General features: G+C 46.2%; 1 protein-coding gene across 6 annotated transcripts in view; it reads left to right on the top strand.

The window, feature by feature from the left end:
* LOC138952328 (mitogen-activated protein kinase kinase kinase kinase 5-like) overlaps positions 1-18,716 on the top strand; it is a 78,986-nt gene extending 60,270 nt beyond the window's left edge. For 5 of the 6 annotated variants that reach the window (XM_070323973.1, XM_070323969.1, XM_070323971.1 and 2 more), the window contains 2 exons: positions 7,885-7,929; positions 18,513-18,716. In XM_070323973.1, coding sequence (XP_070180074.1) covers positions 7,885-7,929; positions 18,513-18,600 — 133 coding nt within the window. In that variant the 3' untranslated portion in view covers positions 18,601-18,716. The remainder of the gene's footprint in view (positions 1-7,884; positions 7,930-18,512) is intronic. The other variant, XM_070323970.1, reaches the window with a different exon arrangement.
* The last annotated feature ends 2,436 nt before the right edge of the window (positions 18,717-21,152 follow it).

The following is a 21,152-nucleotide window of genomic DNA, read 5'->3' as shown; positions in this document are numbered from 1 at the left end:
TGTGAAAAGCCAACCAAACAGCAGAAACAGTTTCGCGTGGAAGGAAGACAGGTGTTGTGAAAAGCCTACAAAACAGCACGAAACAGTGTCGCGTGGAAGGAAGACAGACAGGGGTAGGCAGGGCAGGAAATTAACCGACGAAGGCTTAGGGGACCACCCTGGGTTTGTTTCAATTTAACCTCCTTATTTTTAATTACCGGCGAAAGGCGAGAAGAGATCAAAGGCTAATGGCTATCTCACATTGCCGACAGTGCAGCGACAAGTGATGAGAGGATAGGTGACGTTGAAACGTATTTGCATTTCCCTGGCCCAGTTCTTCTTACGAGCCCCTCTGATCTTTTGTTGTGGACATTTTGATGAAAGGAATTTTTATGATGTTAGGGGGAAAGGTTGAGGGAAATGGTGATGATCCTTGGGTAATGAACTCTCTCTCTCTCTCTCTTTCTCTCTGTTGCTGTCTCTTTCTGTCTGTCTGTCTGTCTGTCTGTCTGTCTGTCTGTCTGTCTCTCTCTCTCTCTCTCTCTCTCTCTCTCTCTCTCTCTCTCTCTCTCTCTCTCTCTCAGAATCCCTCCTTAGACAATTATAATTTTCAATATTGTCTTGCTAGATGCTGCACACGAAGAATACAACAACTGATTTGTTTCAAGTCTTTTCACACCGCTTTTCTTGGGCCCAACCCAACCAACCAATAATCAAACAAAAACGTTTGTCTAGATTCAACTTGAGGTTTTTTCCTAAGAGATGAAAATACATCTCTAAAACCCAGAACAGTAATGAAGAACAGTGTTGTTGAACTTCAGACAGATTTAAACATGTTCTAACTAGTGTAGTGGAACACTATTTATACCGAGCGTATATAGGTGAGTCGTTCGAGTATATCTCACCTTTAGCTTTGTTCATTCACCCCAGAGCGACGAAACATTGCGCGTATTAAAGTTTGCTCGGTATTGAAAGCTCTCGGTGATTACTGTCCATAATCAATATTATATTCTTGTCAGGTAAATCCTCCCTAATGGTTGTGACGCTATGCTGAGGTCAGCTTAGAAAATGTGTCGCTGGTTTTCTGGGTTACCCTATTGCTCCCCCCCCCCCCCCCCCCCCCCCCACCCTGGACTTTCTGTGTGTGTGTCTCTCTCTCTCTCTCTCTCTCTCTCTCTCTCTCTCTCTCTCTCTCTCTCTCTCTCTCTCTCTCTCTCTCTCTCTCTCTCTCTCTAAGGCGTCGCCTTAAACCTCTATCCTTGAAAAATAAAGTTCCATCATCTCCCTCTCTTTCTCTTTCTCTTTCTTTCTCTCTATCTCCCCCTCTCTCTCTCTCTCTGTCTCTCTCTCTTCTTTCTCTCTCTCTCTCTCTCTCTCTCTCTCTCTCTCTCTCTCTCTCTCTCTCTTTTGTGCATGCCTGTGTATTCCTATCCTCTGTTTTTGTGCCCTATCTGCCCTCGGCCATCATTGTTTCAATGTGTGGGTCGAACAATTGGGCCATGTTTGAAAGAATAAAGTAGTGCCCCTCGACACTGGCATTGAGCTGTGAGAGTTTTAGGTCAAGTTGAGTGCTGCTCTCTGATTGATTGCTGCTCTCTGATTGATTGCTGAATGCAACGAGGGGAAAGTTGTAAAACACAGCGATCCACTTGAACGTATTTTGGAGTGTGTTTGATCGGGAGCAAACCGGACCTGAGGCCTGCACAAAATATGTAAGAAAAAAGGTTCGTGCGAGAGATCACTGATCTGTTACTTGCAGGAATGATTGTTGAACAGATTGTGGTTGAAGGGTCAGAACTGTTGTTTACGTGATCTTTGTCAGTGTGTCTGCCTGTGTCTCTGCCTGCCTATCTCTGCCTATCTGTCTCTCTCTCTCGAAGAGCTGAGGGCTTTAAACGAATGAACAAACCAAACCAACAGCCAGCAGCCGCCCCCGCCTCATATGTATGCTAGTCCTGTCGTAAAAAAACACCCCTTCCCTCCCTCATTTGCGCTCAGAATTACATTTTTGTTGGAGACTGGATGGTAGTGTTTGGGTAAAGCTTATTTGAGGTATCATGGTTCTAGTTTTTACGGAACTGTTTTTTTTCCCATCCCTTTTGTTCAGGGGCTTGTATTTTTCGGTAAATGGCTTTCTGGTTTGCGGACCATTTCCATTTTTCAAAGGAAGCTATGTTTATGACGGCGTATTATTAATTAATGACTAATTGTTGTCGCTTGTCTTTTCTTCTATCAAGTCTCATGCACTGCTGGGGGGGGGGGGGGGGGAGAGAGAGAGAGAGAGAGAGAGAGAGAGAGAGAGAGAGAGAGAGAGAGGTGTGTGCAGTGTCTCAGTTAAAAGAGGGGGGTGGGGATGTTTCTTGTCTCCAGAACCCAGGAAATCATCCGAGACCGATTCCACATCGATATTATTCTCTCTTTTGTTCTGCCCACGGGTGGGGGGGGGGGGGGGGTGGTTTCACGGTCAAAAAGTAGAGACAAATCTCTCACTAGATATTGGTTGATTTTTGGGGCAGTGCTGACGACTTAACGACTTTGACCAGTGTTTGGTGTTGTTTGATGTCACGGGCACTAGGTTGGTGGTGACAAAGGATCAAGCATCGCGTGTGGTCATCTATGGCAACGTCACGTCATCTCTTTGTGAATAACACAGAGCGGTACTGCACGACAAAGCAACTTCCCCTGTCTTTGATGTGCGATTTCTGGTCTCGTTCGGTCCTGCCCTCGAGCAGAGTGGGGCTTGACATTGTGTGTGTGTGCGTGCGTGTGTGCTTGAGGGAGAGAGGGAGAGTTCATGCGCGCGCGCGTGTGTGTGTTTGTGTGTGTGTGCGTTTGAGAGAGTGAGGGAGAGGGAGAGTGCGTGCGTGTGTGTGTTTGTGTGCGTGCGTGCATGTTTGTATGCGTGCGTGCGTGCGTGTGTTTGTGTGCGTGCGTGTGTATGTGTGTGTGTGTGTGCGTGCGTGTGTGGGTGTTTGAGGGAAAGAGGGAGAGTTCGTGCGCGCGCGCGTGTGTGTGTGTGTGTGTGTGTGTGTGTATGAGAGAGAGTGAGGGAGAGTGCGTGCGTGTGTGTGTGTGTGTGTTTGTGTGTGTTTGTATGTGTGTGTGTGTGTGTTTGTGTGCGTGCGTGTGTTTGTGTGCGTGTGTGCGTGCGTGTGTTTGTGTGTTTGTGTGTGTGTGTTTGTTTGTTTGTTTGTTTGTTTGTTTGTTTGTTTGTGTACCTCCCTGATTCAAACCCAGAGACTGAAGAGTCTGTTCAAACCAACAGGCAGTTTTATGACCAACCTTTTTAGCAGAATCATTTCGTTATCAAGTGTCAAATCTGAAATGGCTACTTGACAAGCAGAGTGGTTGACTGAGGGAGGGAATGTCGCTTTTCGAGGCCGAGATGTTGTGAACATGCGCAAACTACCTGCATTTTATTGAATACGACAAACGGATTTTTTTCCTCAGAAATTATTTGTGTCGTTGTGGACCTTGCGAATTCTTGTAGTGTGTCTCTTAATATGTATCAGTGCCATTTTGAAACTGACTGGGATGTGTTTGGTTGGTTGGTCACTCTTAATTCACCTCTGCGATCCAAAGGACAAATTTCACTGGGGACAGTGCGCCCGTTTATATCTCGAGTCTGTTGTGTGGTATTGGACTTTGTTAGCATAGATATTGAATCGGTTGAACCCCTTCTGACACTCATGATTTATTACATCTTCATTTCAGACAGCCAAGAGGTGACTGAATTTACACCTCCTCAAGCCTCTGATGTGTTAAGTGCCACCTTTCTGTCTCCGTTTCTGTCTCGTTGTCTTCGTCTCTGTCTCTCTGTCTGTCTCTGTCTCTCTCCCCCCCCCCCCCCCCCACCTCCTCCCCCCTCCCTCTCTCTCTCCGAGTCTCATCGAGCCCTGTTTGTTTCCGTGTTGTTTCGAGCGGAAGGCTGTTGTCACGCAGCTAGGTGCTTAGAGGGTCTGGTGCAGGTGGGTTAATTGTCCAACACTTTTACCGCCCACCCCCCCCCCCCTTCCCCCTCCATCCCCCTCCATCCCCCTCTCTCTCAAGTGTTGTCTCTCTGATCCCCCCCCCCCCCCCTTGAGCCAGGGTCGACCCAATGACACACTTTAGTTTATGGCCCTGGGAAAGATAGCAGAATGAGAAATGCTCCTTCAATAAATAAAATCATCGCGCCCGACCCTCCGGGTGTTGAGTTGTGAATAGAAATGGTTTGACGTTCACTGGTTTATGGCACTTTTGAAGACGTTTCTGTTTCTACCCAGTTTTGTTTGAATACCAGCTGTTATTTGCAAGGTGCTTCAAGAAACTAGGAGTGATTAAAGGAATTAAGTGGTATAATTCAGGCTATGACATTTAAGAGATCGTTCAGTGTTTTGAAGACGGGGGTTTCAAACACAAAAGCGTCAAACAAGGTAGATATTTCTATTAATGCTTCGTTAGGGGACTCCAATACAGTACAGTACAATCAAAATTCAACACAGTACAATTCAGTACAATACGATACAAAACAATACAATACAATACACTACACTACAATACACTACACTACACTACACTACACTGTAGTCTACACTACACTACACTACACTACACTACACTACACTACAATACAATACACTACAATACAATACAATACAACGCTATTGTCTGCAACAAGGGTACGAACAGAACAATCTGTGTGGCTCGTCACAAAGGATAAATCTACACAGTTCTCATCGGATCACATCAAAACATAATTATCAGGTGAGATTGAAACAAGCCATAGATTAATCACGTCGATGCGTGTAGGTTGTGTATTGTTTTCTTGAAGAGATTCATACAAAATTTACACCGCCATCAACTAGTAGCGTGGCTAGCTTGGCAGTGCTACAGTATCATTTACATCTCGGCTGCCAGAGTGCTTGTTTCGTCGATGTTATTCTATAAGTCCGTTTAATGCTTGTGTTTATAACTTTTAATATCTCTAGATAATAAAGTTAATTTGACTTCCAATGTCCCTCGTAAGCATGCAAGAAGACTTTGTCAAAATGGAAAATGTGAAGCAAACAAATATGAGCACTTCACTCACAGTAAAGACATACAAACTGTATCCTACATCTACTCTCCGTTCTTCTTCTTCTTCTCTCTCTCTCTCTCTCTCTATCATTAGATTAAACCCTCCCATGGGCGAGGGTTGGATGTAAAAAAGCACCTGTTTGCTTATGCCATTACCCTCATTGATAAATAATTTGTCTTGTCCTCTCTCTCTCTCTCTCTCTCTCTCTCTCTCTCTCTCTCTCTCTCTCTCTCTCTCTCTCTCTCTCTCTCTCTCTCTCTCTCTCTCTCTCTCTCTCTCACACACACACTCTCTATCTCTCACAAACTCCCTCTCTACACACACACACACACACTCTCACACACACAGACATACTCTCTCTCTCTCTCACTCACACACACACACACACACACAATCTCTCTCTCTCTCTCTCTCACGCACACACACACACACACAATCTCTCTCTCTTTCTGCAGGAGTTTGTGTGGCAGCAAGATAGGGTGCTGCTCCAGTTTACGATGTGTAAATTTGTTCCCGCCTAACACTACAAACTGTGCTATTGTGTCAGACGCGATGCTTCCGAGTAGCGGTCTTAGCAACGGCGTAAGCGGCCACAAACACTCGGGGTGATCGATAGCACAGTGGATAGCGAAGACAGCGAGAGAGCGAAAAGGTGTAAGTTATTAATAGAATCCTGCTTGTTATTGGCGGTGAAAATAGAAACAGGATATTTTGAGAAGCTGCAATTTGAAGGATGGTTTTTCTTTCTACTGCATCTTTCATGGTGGTTTTTTCCCCTTGTCTTGCTAATGATGAATTGAACTCTGTGTGTGTGTGTGTGTGTGTGTGTGTGTGTGTGTGTATGTGTGTGTGTGTGTGTGTGTGTTTGGGTTGGTGGGTTGCGGTGGGGTGGGGGTACGCCGGGTGGGTGCTGGGATGCAAAATTGGACAAGGAGAAAAAATGAAACGGAATACAATTTGGAGTTTACCATTTTGTGTCAGCTACGTCTTGGATTGTCTTTTTTTCTGGTTCTCTCTGTGTTACTTAGTCTCCCGCCCCCCCCCCCCCCCCCCCCCCCCCCACCGGCACGGTGGCCTAGTGGTAAGGCGTCCGCCCCGTGATCGGGAGGTTGTGGGTTTGAACCCAGGCCGGGTCATACCTAAGACTTTAAAATTGGCAATCTAGTGGCTGCTCCGCCTGGCGTCTGGCATTATGGGGTTAGTGCTAGGACTGGTTGGTCCGGTGTCAGAATAATGTGACTGGGTGAGACATGAAGCCTGTGCTGCGACTTCTGTCTTGTGTGTGGTCCACGTTATATGTTAAAGCAGCACCGCCCTGATATGGCCCTTCGTGGTCGGCTGGGCGTTAAGCAAACAAACAAACAAATCCCCCCCCCCCCTCCCCCGAACGCAGCATATGGCCATCCACGACACTAATCTGTGGGACTCATCAACTCTTTTCTCCCTCTGTCCATCTTCCTGCTTGGTTATTTTTGTTGCTTTTGTTTTGTTCTTTAAAGGCACAGTAAGCTTCCCGTAAACCATCACAGATACTGTCAGGCTTTTACACACAGTACAAACACACTTCCAATTGAACGCTCACCAAACGGGAACATCTTAGGTGCCCTACGTAAAGAGCGAGCAATTATTAAAGAATTAATTTGGGGATTGTCTCTCGGACAATCGGACCGTGGTGCGTTTTGGCGCTAGACCTAACTTTTAAAATCTAAATAATAAATTGACAACTTGTTACACAAACATTCTTAAATCATAAAAGAGTTCTTTTTTCAACAAGACTAGATCAGTACAATTCGAAGTTTTGAAAGTTTGAAAAAAGAAAAGCCTGGAAGCAGGGTCACGCAAGGTCGTGGTTCTCGTAGCAGACAACGGTTTATGCCTATCGCCAGTTCCTCTGAACAGTCAAAAACCATCGCTAGAGTTCTTGTGAACTACGGCCGTTTGTTTCGTGCATAGTCAGAGGTACATAATAACGTGCTATTGCAGATAAGCTCACATCGAGTCGCATTCAAATTACTAACTGACGACTACATTGTGAAAAAGGAAAACTGGATCACACGGGTTCACGATGGCTCAGGGGTAAGATAAACCACGCAAAAATAAATTCTTTGAAAATTGCTCGCTCTTTACGGAGGGCACGTAGGATGTTCTCAAGCGGTGAGTGTTTAAATGAAAGGGTGTTTGTACTGTGTGTAAAAGCCTGACAGTATCTGTGATGGTATACGGGAGGCTTACTGTGCCTTTAACGTCGATTTGAACTCGTGTAATGTCCTCTCTTTCTTCTTTACTTTCTTTCTTCCCTCCCCCCTCCCTTCCCTTCTTGTTTTAGTATTTTTCTATTCGTTTTTGTTATCCAGTGTTACGCCTGTTTCCGTTGACAACCTGTGTCTTTTTGCTTTATCTGTGTTGTCATCTATTTACGTAATGTTTTATCTTCATTTCTGTTGACAACAATCTTTTCTCCTCTCATTAGCGAGAGAAAAATCTTATACGAAATGGTTTCACCAAGTTCCTGTGATCTTGATTTTTGAATGCAGTCATTAGAGACTGTAATGGAATCACGTGACATTTGTCTGATAATCTTCTCCCAATTTGAGCGATAGGTAGATTATCAGTGGTATTTGTGGCAGGGGTGATCGCGTCGAAAGGATCTAGAAATTAATGGCGTGGAAATATCGTGGGACAGAAATAGAACATTACCTCTTTTTTTCTTCTTTTTTTTTTACAACCCCTTAAGAGATTTCGTTTTAAGTTAATCTTGTGCAGTGGAGCAGATGTGGGAATCATGTTCATGGGAGTCGTGTTCATGGGAGTCGTGTTCAGATCCGTTGTTTTTTCTTCTCGTATAGATACCCTCCTTCCCGCGTGAACGAAAATCGACACAACCAACGCGGGTATGTACAGGCGCTTTCATGAGTTAAGGGTATGTACAGGCGCTTTCATGAGTTAAGGGTATGTACAGGCGCTTTCATGAGTTAAGGGTATGTACAGGCGCTTTCATCAGTTAAGTGTATGTACAGGCGCTTTCATGAGTTAAGGGTTTGTACAGGCGCTTTCATTAGTTAAGGGTATGTACAGGCGCTTTCATGAGTTAAGGGTATGTACAGGCGCTTTCATGAGTTAAGGGTATGTACAGGCGCTTTCATGAGTTAAGGGTATGTACAGGCGCTTTCATGAGTTAAGGGTATGTACAGGCGCTTTCATGAGTTAAGGGTATGTACAGGCGCTTTCATCAGTTAAGGGTATGTACAGGCGCTTTCATCAGTTAAGGGCATCCTTGCACATGGGCACATACCAAAAATCAACAGGTTTTTTTCTGAAATAATTTTGCAGATTGTCATAAATGTGAAAAAGATGTAAACATTCTACATGTAACTCTGCACTGAAATCAGGCAAGCCACGTGGACGGATGCTCTTAGTCTTATCCCAGGTGACATCCTCGACGTCATGATTTACATGATTTCCCACAGAGCAAGGAAGGTTCCTTGGTAGAAGCATGCACCAGTCACCCGTATGTTACTTCACCTTGGTTCCTAGAACAAAATGACCAGCTTTTTGTCAGATCTATTTTCCTCGTCTATTTCCGGTACTTTATACAAAACACAGCCCAATCACATCTTGAACACGCGGCCAGTACAACTGGCCTTGACACGGAACGATTCAAGGGGGGCAATCTCAGTCATCTGAAAGAGGGAAATCCAAACGCAATCCGCCTTGTTCGATTTTATGGGCTTGGACGATAGAGAAAAATAAGAAAAGCAAAAGCTGGAGTCCAGTCTGGACGAAACTGCTATCAAGAACGCAGAATTGATTTTTTCTGAGGTTTTTTTTTTAGCCGTAAGCGCCATTTCTCATTTCGAATTTCTCATAACTGCTGTTCACCGCAATGAAACCAACAAAGGGGCCTCACTCTGGAAGAGTTTCCTGCTCCGATAAACATGGCGCTTACGGCTATAAAAAACTCAGAAAAAATCAATTCTGCGTTCTTGATAGCAGTTTCGTCCAGACTGGACTCCAGCTTTTGCTTTTCTTATTTTTCTCTATCGTCCAAGCCCATAAAATCGAACAAGGCGGATTGCGTTTGGATTTCCCTCTTTCAGATGACTGAGATTGCCCCCCTTGAATCGTTCCGTGTCAAGGCCAGTTGTACTGGCCGCGTGTTCAAGATGAGCCCAATCACTGTTAAGAACGGATAAGGCAGTGTTGGGCATACCTTTTTTTATATTTAGTCAAGTTTTGACTAAATATTTTAACGTAGAGGGGGGAATCGAGACGAGGGTCGTGGTGTATGTGTGTGTGTGTGTGTGTGTGTGTCTGTCTGTCTGTCTGTCTGTGTGTGTGTGTAGAGCGATTCAGACTAAACTACTGGACCGATCTTTATGAAATTTGACATGAGAGTTCCTGGGTATGAAATCCCCATACGTTTTTTTCATTTTTTTGATAAATGTCTTTGATGACGTCATATCCGGCTTTTCGTGAAAGTTGAGGCGGCACTGTCACGCTCTCATTTTTCAACCAAATTGGTTGAAATTTTGGTCAAGTAATCTTCGACGAAGGCCGGGGTTTGGTATTGCATTTCAGCTTGGTGGCTTAAAAACTTATGAGTGAGTTTGGTCATTAAAAATCTGAAAAATTGTAAAAAAAATATTTTTTTATAAAACGATCCAAATTTACGTACATCTTATTCTTTATCATTTTCTGATTCCAAAAATATATAAATATGTTATATTTGGATTAAAAACAAGCTCTGAAAATTAAAAATATAAAAATTATTATCAAAATTAAATTGTCCAAATCAATTTAAAAACACTTTCATCTTATTCCTTGTCGGTTCCTGATTCCAAAAACATATAGATATGATATGTTTGGATTAAAAACACGCTCAGAAAGTTAAAACGAAGAGAGGTACAGAAAAGCGTGCTATCCTTCTCAGCGCAAGTACTACCCCGCTCTAGTCTTGTCAATTTCACTGCCTTTGCCGTGCGCGGTGGACTGACGATGCTACGAGTATACGGTCTTGCTGCGTTGCATTGCGTTCAGTTTCATTCTGTGAGTTCGACAGCTACTTGACTAAATGTTGTATTTTCGCCTTACGCGACTTGTTCTTTTTTTCGATACATGTCTTTGATGACGTCATATCCGGCTTTTTGTAAAAGTTGAGGCGGCACTGTCACACCCTCATTTTTCAACCAATTTGATTAAAATTACGGCAAAGCAATCTTCGACGAAGGCCGGACTTTGGTATTGCATTTCAGCTTGGTGGCTTAAAAATTAGTTAATGACTTTGGTCATTAAAAATCTGAAAATTGTATGAAACGATCCAAATTTACGTTCATCTTATTCTTCATCATTTCCTGATTCCAAAAACATATAAATATGCTATATTTGGATTAAAAACAAGCTCTGAAAATTAAAAATATAAAAATTATGATCAAAATTAAATTTTCGAAATCAATTTAAAAACACTTTCATCTTATTCTTTGTCGGTTCCTGATTCCAAAAACATATATAGATATGATATGTTTGGATTAAAAACACGCTCAGAAAGTTAAAACGAAGAGAGGTACAGTAATGCGTGCTATGAAGCACAGCGCAACCGCTACCGCTCCAAACAGGCTCGTCACTTTCACTGCCTTTTGCACTAGCGGCGGACTACGTTCAGTTTCATTCTGTGAGTTCCACAGCTTGACTAAATGTAGTAATTTCGCCCTACGCGACTTGTTATGGTTTTGCTTTGGGAAATGACCGGATGTAGCAGCGCCAGACATATTATTTTGTGTAGTTTTGCGTTAGATGGACGTGTTTAGACCAGCGTTATGTCGGACACTTGGAGTTACCAAGGATGAATGTGTCTAGGGTTTAATCCTGGTCGTTTTGTTCGTTAGGTTACTGATTCGATTGCGTGCATGCGTACGCGTGTCACATGTGCGTGCGTTCGCGCACTTGCGTGTGTTCCTCATTTTGTTTTTCATTTCCGTAATATTTCCTGCTTTTCATATGTACCACATGCAAATAATGTTTTACTGTCTTTTAAGTTGTAGTCTGTGCTACTCTGTAACGCCCGTCTTTTACCCCTATGCATTGAGGGTGTAAATGATGATCCGTGGCCCAGAACGGTTGAACAAAAGAGGGTGGTTACCCGAGATGGCGAAACTGATAGTCTCAACAAACGTCTATCAAAGATCTTCTAGGCTATGAGAAGATCTTGGCTTCCATAGAGACCCACCTTATATTCAACAATGACAGGACATTTTCGTTTTCTATGGGGGGAGGGAGGGGGGAGGGAGGGGGGGGGGGGGATTGGGTATCGAACATTGGTAAGCTATATGCTTTGCGGGCGTGAGAAAATGGAGATGGATTAACACGTCTCATTGTGCTCACCCCCACCCCACCCACCCCCCTCCCCCTTCTTTTTTCTTTTTTTGCTGCAATAAGCTCTGCTCCACACAACAGTAATGAATAGAGTCACTTTCTACAAGACTTATTGCTCTGTAGATAAGAATGAGAGGAAAGAATAAAAGGTGGAGACATAATTATACTCAGGAAGAGAGACAGACAGACAGGCAGACTGACAGAGAGAGGGTGGTGGAGCTGATCGTGTTACAGACACAGACAGAGAGAGAAACAGAGAGAGAGAGAGAGAGAGGTGGGGGTTGGGGTGGGGCTGATCGTGTTACAGACACAGACAGAGAGAGAAACAGAGAGAGAGAGAGAGAGAGGTGGGGGTTGGTGTGGGGCTGATCGTGTTACAGACACAGACAGAGAGAGAAACAGAGAGAGAGAGAGAGAGGTGGGGGTTGGTGTGGGGCTGATCGTGTTACAGACACAGACAGAGAGAGAAACAGAGAGAGAGAGAGAGAGGTGGGGGTTGGTGTGGGGCTGATCGTGTTACAGACACAGACAGAGAGAGAAACAGAGAGAGAGAGAGAGAGAGAGAGGTGGGGGTTGGTGTGGGGCTGATCGTGTTACAGACACAGACAGAGAGAGAAACAGAGAGAGAGAGAGAGAGGTGGGGGTTGGGGTGGAGCTGATCGTGTTACAGACACAGACAGAGAGAGAAACAGAGAGAGAGAGAGAGAGAGGTGGGGGTTGGTGTGGGGCTGATCGTGTTACAGACACAGACAGAGAGAGAAACAGAGAGAGAGAGAGAGGTGGGGGTTGGTGTGGGGCTGATCGTGTTACAGACACAGACAGAGAGAGAAACAGAGAGAGAGAGAGAGGTGGGGGTTGGTGTGGGGCTGATCGTGTTACAGACAGAGACAGAGAGAGAAACAGAGAGAGAGAGAGAGAGAGGTGGGGGTTGGTGTGGGGCTGATCGTGTTACAGACACAGACAGAGAGAGAAACAGAGAGAGAGAGAGAGAGAGGTGGGGGTTGGTGTGGGGCTGATCGTGTTACAGACAGAGACAGAGAGAGAAACAGAGAGAGAGAGAGAGAGAGGTGGGGGTTGGTGTGGGGCTGATCGTGTTACAGACACAGACAGAGAGAGAAACAGAGAGAGAGAGAGAGAGGTGGGGGTTGGTGTGGGGCTGATCGTGTTACAGACACAGACAGAGAGAGAAACAGAGAGAGAGAGAGAGAGAGGTGGGGGTTGGTGTGGGGCTGATCGTGTTACAGACACAGACAGAGAGAGAAACAGAGAGAGAGAGAGAGAGGTGGGGGTTGGGGTGGGGCTGATCGTGTTACAGACACAGACAGAGAGAGAAACAGAGAGAGAGAGAGAGAGGTGGGGGTTGGTGTGGGGCTGCTCGTGTTACAGACAGAGACAGAGAGAGAAACAGAGAGAGAGAGAGGTGGGGGTTGGTGTGGGGCTGATCGTGTTACAGACAGAGACAGAGAGAGAAACAGAGAGAGAGAGAGAGAGAGAGAGGTGGGGGTTGGTGTGGGGCTGATCGTGTTACAGACACAGACAGAGAGAGAAACAGAGAGAGAGAGAGAGAGAGGTGGGGGTTGGTGTGGGGCTGATCGTGTTACAGACACAGACAGAGAGAGAAACAGAGAGAGAGAGAGAGAGGTGGGGGTTGGGGTGGGGCTGATCGTGTTACAGACAGAGACAGAGAGAGAAACAGAGAGAGAGGGAGAGAGGTGGGGGTTGGTGTGGGGCTGATCGTGTTACAGACAGAGACAGAGAGAGAAACAGAGAGAGAGAGAGAGAGGTGGGGGTTGGTGTGGGGCTGATCGTGTTACAGACACAGACAGAGAGAGAGAGAGAGAGAGAGAGGTGGGGGTTGGTGTGGGGCTGATCGTGTTACAGACACAGACAGAGAGAGAAACAGAGAGAGAGAGAGAGAGAGGTGGGGGTTGGTGTGGGGCTGATCGTGTTACAGACACAGACAGAGAGAGAAACAGAGAGAGAGAGAGAGAGGTGGGGGTTGGGGTGGGGCTGATCGTGTTACAGACAGAGACAGAGAGAGAAACAGAGAGAGAGAGAGGTGGGGGTTGGTGTGGGGCTGATCGTGTTACAGACACAGACAGAGAGAGAAACAGAGAGAGAGAGAGGTGGGGGTTGGTGTGGGGCTGATCGTGTTACAGACACAGACAGAGAGAGAAACAGAGAGAGAGAGAGAGAGAGAGAGAGAGGTGGGGGTTGGTGTGGGGCTGATCGTGTTACAGACACAGACAGAGAGAGAAACAGAGAGAGAGAGAGAGAGGTGGGGGTTGGGGTGGGGCTGATCGTGTTACAGACACAGACAGAGAGAGAAACAGAGAGAGAGAGAGAGAGGTGGGGGTTGGTGTGGGGCTGCTCGTGTTACAGACAGAGACAGAGAGAGAAACAGAGAGAGAGAGAGGTGGGGGTTGGTGTGGGGCTGATCGTGTTACAGACAGAGACAGAGAGAGAAACAGAGAGAGAGAGAGAGAGAGAGAGGTGGGGGTTGGTGTGGGGCTGATCGTGTTACAGACACAGACAGAGAGAGAAACAGAGAGAGAGAGAGAGAGAGGTGGGGGTTGGTGTGGGGCTGATCGTGTTACAGACACAGACAGAGAGAGAAACAGAGAGAGAGAGAGAGAGAGAGGTGGGGGTTGGGGTGGGGCTGATCGTGTTACAGACAGAGACAGAGAGAGAAACAGAGAGAGAGAGAGGTGGGGGTTGGTGTGGGGCTGATCGTGTTACAGACACAGACAGAGAGAGAAACAGAGAGAGAGAGAGGTGGGGGTTGGTGTGGGGCTGATCGTGTTACAGACACAGACAGAGAGAGAAACAGAGAGAGAGAGAGAGAGAGAGAGAGAGGTGGGGGTTGGTGTGGGGCTGATCGTGTTACAGACACAGACAGAGAGAGAAACAGAGAGAGAGAGAGAGAGGTGGGGGTTGGGGTGGGGCTGATCGTGTTACAGACACAGACAGAGAGAGAAACAGAGAGAGAGAGAGAGAGGTGGGGGTTGGTGTGGGGCTGCTCGTGTTACAGACAGAGACAGAGAGAGAAACAGAGAGAGAGAGAGGTGGGGGTTGGTGTGGGGCTGATCGTGTTACAGACAGAGACAGAGAGAGAAACAGAGAGAGAGAGAGAGAGAGAGAGGTGGGGGTTGGTGTGGGGCTGATCGTGTTACAGACACAGACAGAGAGAGAAACAGAGAGAGAGAGAGAGAGGTGGGGGTTGGTGTGGGGCTGATCGTGTTACAGACAGAGACAGAGAGAGAAACAGAGAGAGAGAGAGAGAGGTGGGGGTTGGTGTGGGGCTGATCGTGTTACAGACAGAGACAGAGAGAGAAACAGAGAGAGAGAGAGAGAGAGGTGGGGGTTGGTGTGGGGCTGATCGTGTTACAGACACAGACAGAGAGAGAAACAGAGAGAGAGAGAGAGAGGTGGGGGTTGGTGTGGGGCTGATCGTGTTACAGACACAGACAGAGAGAGAAACAGAGAGAGAGAGAGAGAGGTGGGGGTTGGGGTGGGGCTGATCGTGTTACAGACAGAGACAGAGAGAGAAACAGAGAGAGAGAGAGAGAGAGGTGGGGGTTGGTGTGGGGCTGATCGTGTTACAGACAGAGACAGAGAGAGAAACAGAGAGAGAGAGAGGTGGGGGTTGGTGTGGGGCTGATCGTGTTACAGACAGAGACAGAGAGAGAAACAGAGAGAGAGAGAGAGAGAGAGGTGGGGGTTGGTGTGGGGCTGATCGTGTTACAGACACAGACAGAGAGAGAAACAGAGAGAGAGAGAGAGAGAGGTGGGGGTTGGGGTGGGGCTGATCGTGTTACAGACAGAGACAGAGAGAGAAACAGAGAGAGAGAGAGAGAGAGGTGGGGGTTGGGGTGGGGCTGATCGTGTTACAGACAGAGACAGAGAGAGAAACAGAGAGAGAGAGAGAGGTGGGGGTTGGGGTGGGGCTGATCGTGTTACAGACAGAGACAGAGAGAGAAACAGAGAGAGAGAGAGAGAGAGGTGGGGGTTGGGGTGGGGCTGATCGTGTTACAGACAGAGACAGAGAGAGAAACAGAGAGAGAGAGAGAGAGAGGTGGGGGTTGGTGTGGGGCTGATCGTGTTACAGACACAGACAGAGAGAGAAACAGAGAGAGAGAGAGAGAGGTGGGGGTTGGGGTGGGGCTGATCGTGTTACAGACAGAGACAGAGAGAGAAACAGAGAGAGAGAGAGAGAGAGGTGGGGGTTGGGGTGGGGCTGATCGTGTTACAGACACAGACAGAGAGAGAAACAGAGAGAGAGAGAGAGAGAGGTGGGGGTTGGTGTGGGGCTGATCGTGTTACAGACAGAGACAGAGAGAGAAACAGAGAGAGAGAGAGAGAGAGGTGGGGGTTGGTGTGGGGCTGATCGTGTTACAGACAGAGACAGAGAGAGAAACAGAGAGAGAGAGAGAGAGGTGGGGGTTGGTGTGGGGCTGATCGTGTTACAGACAGAGACAGAGAGAGAAACAGAGAGAGAGAGAGAGAGAGAGGTGGGGGTTGGTGTGGGGCTGATCGTGTTACAGACACAGACAGAGAGAGAAACAGAGAGAGAGAGAGAGAGAGGTGGGGGTTGGGGTGGGGCTGATCGTGTTACAGACAGAGACAGAGAGAGAAACAGAGAGAGAGAGAGAGAGAGGTGGGGGTTGGGGTGGGGCTGATCGTGTTACAGACACAGACAGAGAGAGAAACAGAGAGAGAGAGAGAGAGAGGTGGGGGTTGGTGTGGGGCTGATCGTGTTACAGACAGAGACAGAGAGAGAAACAGAGAGAGAGAGAGAGAGGTGGGGGTTGGTGTGGGGCTGATCGTGTTACAGACAGAGACAGAGAGAGAAACAGAGAGAGAGAGAGAGAGGTGGGGGTTGGTGTGGGGCTGATCGTGTTACAGACAGAGACAGAGAGAGAAACAGAGAGAGAGAGAGAGAGAGGTGGGGGTTGGTGTGGGGCTGATCGTGTTACAGACACAGACAGAGAGAGAAACAGAGAGAGAGAGAGAGAGAGGTGGGGGTTGGTGTGGGGCTGATCGTGTTACAGACACAGACAGAGAGAGAAACAGAGAGAGAGAGAGGTGGGGGTTGGTGTGGGGCTGATCGTGTTACAGACAGAGACAGAGAGAGAAACAGAGAGAGAGAGAGAGAGAGAGAGAGAGGTGGGGGTTGGTGTGGGGCTGATCGTGTTACAGACAGAGACAGAGAGAGAAACAGAGAGAGAGAGAGAGAGGTGGGGGTTGGGGTGGGGCTGATCGTGTTACAGACAGAGACAGAGAGAGAAACAGAGAGAGAGAGAGAGAGGTGGGGGTTGGGGTGGGGCTGCTCGTGTTACAGACAGAGACAGAGAGAGAAACAGAGAGAGAGAGAGGTGGGGGTTGGTGTGGGGCTGATCGTGTTACAGACAGAGACAGACAGAGAAACAGAGAGAGAGAGAGAGAGAGGTGGGGGTTGGTGTGGGGCTGATCGTGTTACAGACACAGACAGAGAGAGAAACAGAGAGAGAGAGAGGTGGGGGTTGGTGTGGGGCTGATCGTGTTACAGACAGAGACAGAGAGAGAAACAGAGAGAGAGAGAGGTGGGGGTTGGTGTGGGGCTGATCGTGTTACAGACACAGACAGAGAGAGAAACAGAGAGAGAGAGAGAGAGGTGGGGGTTGGGGTGGGGCTGATCGTGTTACAGACAGAGACAGAGAGAGAAACAGAGAGAGAGAGAGAGAGGTGGGGGTTGGTGTGGGGCTGATCGTGTTACAGACACAGACAGAGAGAGAAACAGAGAGAGAGAGAGAGGTGGGGGTTGGGGTGGAGCTGATCGTGTTACAGACACAGAGAGAGAAACAGAGAGAGAGAGAGAGAGGTGGGGGTTGGTGTGGGGCTGATCGTGTTACAGACACAGACAGAGAGAGAAACAGAGAGAGAGAGAGGTGGGGGTTGGTGTGGGGCTGATCGTGTTACAGACAGAGACAGAGAGAGAAACAGAGAGAGAGAGAGAGAGAGGTGGGGGTTGGTGTGGGGCTGATCGTGTTACAGACACAGACAGAGAGAGAAACAGAGAGAGAGAGAGAGGTGGGGGTTGGGGTGGAGCTGATCGTGTTACAGACACAGAGAGAGAAACAGAGAGAGAGAGAGAGAGGTGGGGGTTGGGGTGGAGCTGATCGTGTTACAGACAGAGACAGAGAGAGAAACAGAGAGAGAGAGAGAGAGGTGGGGGTTGGTGTGGGGCTGCTCGTGTTGTTTTTTGCCTGCATGAGATGTTTAGGGAGAGTGCTGTTAGAAGCTGTGTGTGTGTGTGTGTTGTCATTGTGGTGTCTAAGGGCAACAACAAACATGCTCTGAACTTACTAGCATTCATCACTGTGTTGGAATAGCACTTAATAGTTCAGAAAATACACACCTACTTGATAGCATCAATGTTAAAAGCAGTGTATGAGATGAGAGTTTCATTCAAAGCAAATCTCTCTCTCTGCCACCGCCCCCTCCCCCTGCCCCTCTTTCGGTTTCTCTCTCTTCCTGTTTCTCTTTCCAGATCTTTCTCTCTTTCTTTCTGTCTCTCTCTTGTTCCATCTGTTTCTGTCCCCTCTCCTCCCTCTCCCCCCCCTCTCTGTCTCTCTCTCTCTGTTCAGCCTGTAGAATTTCGCTGTGACAGTGACAGTGTTTTGCGTTGTATATTAATTTTGCCTTAAGAATGTGTCTGACAGTGAAAGTGTCAGAGAGTGTTTATTATGTTATGATTAAGGTAGGCTGAAGAATGTGTGTCATGTTATAAAAAATGAAGGTTTTATCAGGAATGTATGTCAGACAATGACAGTGACTGTGTATCATTTTATTGAAGAATGTGTGTAAGTCTATGGTCCTACTTTCCATGGTCTTCCAAAATGTTCAGTTTCACTCCCAACCATGCGACAGTGACTATGTGTTGTGTTCTATAAATCATTTGGCTTAATAATGTGTCTGACAGTGACAGTTTTTTTATGCAATAGTTAAGGTTGTTTTAAGAATGCATGTTGGACAGTGGCAGTGACTGTGTAATACTGTAGTTAAGGTTGTCTGAAGAATGTATGTTGGACAGTGGCAGTGACTGTGTCATGTTGTGTGGTTGCAGGGTGATCGTGCTGGAGAGTCGGCCCACAGCCAACAAGGACGCGCCCTCCAACCTCTATGTGCTGGCCGGACACGAGAACACATTCTGAACGTCACCCTCTGCTCAATCCCGCAACATCCCCTCCCCACACCTCCCATTTCACTCTCCATCTCCCCACCGCACCCCCCATTTCACTCTCTACCCCCCTCCCTCCCATTGCGCACTTCTGCCCCCCCCCCCCCCCCCCCCCCCTCATTTTACTCTTCATTTCCCCCACTCCTCACTTCTCATTCACCAGCACCCTCTCACCCCTCACAACACTCTTCTCCCCCTTCCCCCTGTCCTTCATGCAGTGTGCTGAATCATCTGCTGAGCTGCAGCACTGACATAGGACCGGACTTTTCACCTGGGGCAATTTTTTCTCTCACAAAAGACAAAGAAACCGTTGCAATACAGGGGGCTTGCCTCCTGTTTTTTTAAATTTTTTTATAGCGTGTGTACAGCTACAAGCAATTATTTTTAGGAATAAGTTGCACATGTACACTTACACTTTTAGCTTTGCCATCTGGTCAGAAATTTTACAAACGGACGGGGAACTTCTCAGGCTGTAAATACAAACATTTTCCGCTGAGCCAAATATTTTCTTTTTGTGTGTGTTTTGATGAAGAAATCAGATCAGTTAAGATCTGCTGAATCTACTTTGGTGACCAAATTCTGTTGAGTGAGATAGCAGAAAAAGAGAGAAGGGTGGAAAACAAGACATGGCAACACCAAAAGGAGCTTTCAAAGGGAGAACTGTCAATGCTGTCTTGATCCACTTTCTTCTAAAAAGATAATATCCCCTGAACATAGCGTCTCCTCTTCTCAAAAAAAGATGACAATTATTTTTCAAAATAGGAAAAAAATGGTCTGAAAGCAACGTCAAATGAAACCTTGTCAACAACCCGTTGCACTTGCAGCAGGTAAATGCGTTATTAATGATTTTTCAGATTTGTCATGTATCAGATGTACAGGACTATGGCTGCAGCGTCAACAAATGGTTGCGATCAGTCCCTCCATCACACCTTCACGTCACGTCAACACAAAATGCTCTACCCTTCCACCATATTTGTATCACTAGCATTTGAAATTATGATTCCCCAGAGCAGAATTTTGTGAACATGTTGTAGGCTAGCCTGGGGTTATGTGTCTGAAGAAAAACAAACACGTCCAGTTCCTTCTTACCATGCTTTATCTACAGGCTTCTGTGCGTCAAGAGATTAACTGGGCTTCACGACTATATTGCTATACATTATTTGTGTACAGAATATGCATTGTGCTAATATTCCACATTGTTTGCAGACTGAATGTTTCACATGTGTCTTGCTAATGGCTTCACTGTATTTTGAAATCACTGAGGATTTAAACAGGTTTGATGTGGATTCAAAGAAGAACAGAAGATCGATAACTACAGCAACAAATTATAATAAAGATAAAGCTATGAAGCTTTGACAATCAACCTCTGGTCACTTACGTTTTAAAATGTCACAGGTGTTATCTGGAGAAGACGTGGAACAGAACCCCCTCCCCTCCTTTATTGCTATATTTTGTAAAGAGAGTTTTAAAAGCAAAACAACAGAATGTAGATGTAAATGAAAAGCCTCACGGAGAGTGATTAATTTGTCAGTTTTAACATGTTATGTCCTATTTGGCTAAATTGACCGTAGTGGCCAATGGTGTACGCTTGTATGCAGTAGTTGATGGATTGCGCTTTGGTCTGCCAGGCTTCAGGTTAAAAGGGGAAAGTAATATCGGGAACTAGCTGACACGGGACAAGGCTTTCTGTGATAATGTCTTGTATAATGATTGTTTTTAGTTACGTTGATTTTGTGTTACCTACCTAGTTGTCTCCCCATGTAGACCAGTCGTTAAACCACAACAGATTTATGTCGGCTTTCACCTGGTATAAGAGTAACCTTAAACTCCAACTTGTACCAAACGTCTAACGGCTCCCTGCTTTCTATGGAGAGTGGGAAGTTTTGCTGAATAATTTCAGGGTGGACACCTTTGTCAAATCCGCAAAATACGAGTTCCTAATCTGCTCAGGAAGCCGTCAGACGTCATTGTTTGGAATGTGTCGAAGTGGAAGGATGCTCCGCTAACTGTATGTAAAAGCCTCAAGGCAGACCTATGGTGGTTTACATGATGGTTTACAATTAAGAAGATACCCTTTAATTGCAAAAAAAAAAAAAAAAAAAAAATTAAATATGAAAATACTGTCCAATTTAAAATTAATAAGGTGAGGCAAGCTTAGTCCAAACTCATAGCCACTAGTTTTGTTTTTTGTTTTGAATTGTTTGTTTCTTTATTTCTTTGTGTTTTTTGAGTCAATTGTTATTTTGTCTGAGCAGTCAGAAATGCTAGAGTGTCATCTATTAGGGGTAGGTTATATTGGTAGATGTTTCCCTGTCTTTCTGAGGACTTTACATCAGTTATACATTATATTGGTAGATTTTCTGCTTCATTTGCTCTTATAGATGACGTGAGTTGAATGCTGCAATAAAATTGTAACATGCAAATGTAAATTTACCAAGACAGTTGACGTTACATGAATGTATTATGAGCTGATGATGTGTGGTTGTTGCTGTTAAAGTTGGGTTTGTTCCACGAGTATTTGCGATG

The sequence above is a fragment of the Littorina saxatilis genome, linkage group LG17, assembly GCF_037325665.1.
Source record: "Littorina saxatilis isolate snail1 linkage group LG17, US_GU_Lsax_2.0, whole genome shotgun sequence".
In the NCBI taxonomy this organism is placed as follows: Eukaryota; Metazoa; Mollusca; class Gastropoda; order Littorinimorpha; family Littorinidae; genus Littorina; species Littorina saxatilis.
The sequence above is the reverse complement of the archived record's forward strand: the minus strand, read 5'-3'. Positions and strand labels throughout refer to the sequence as shown.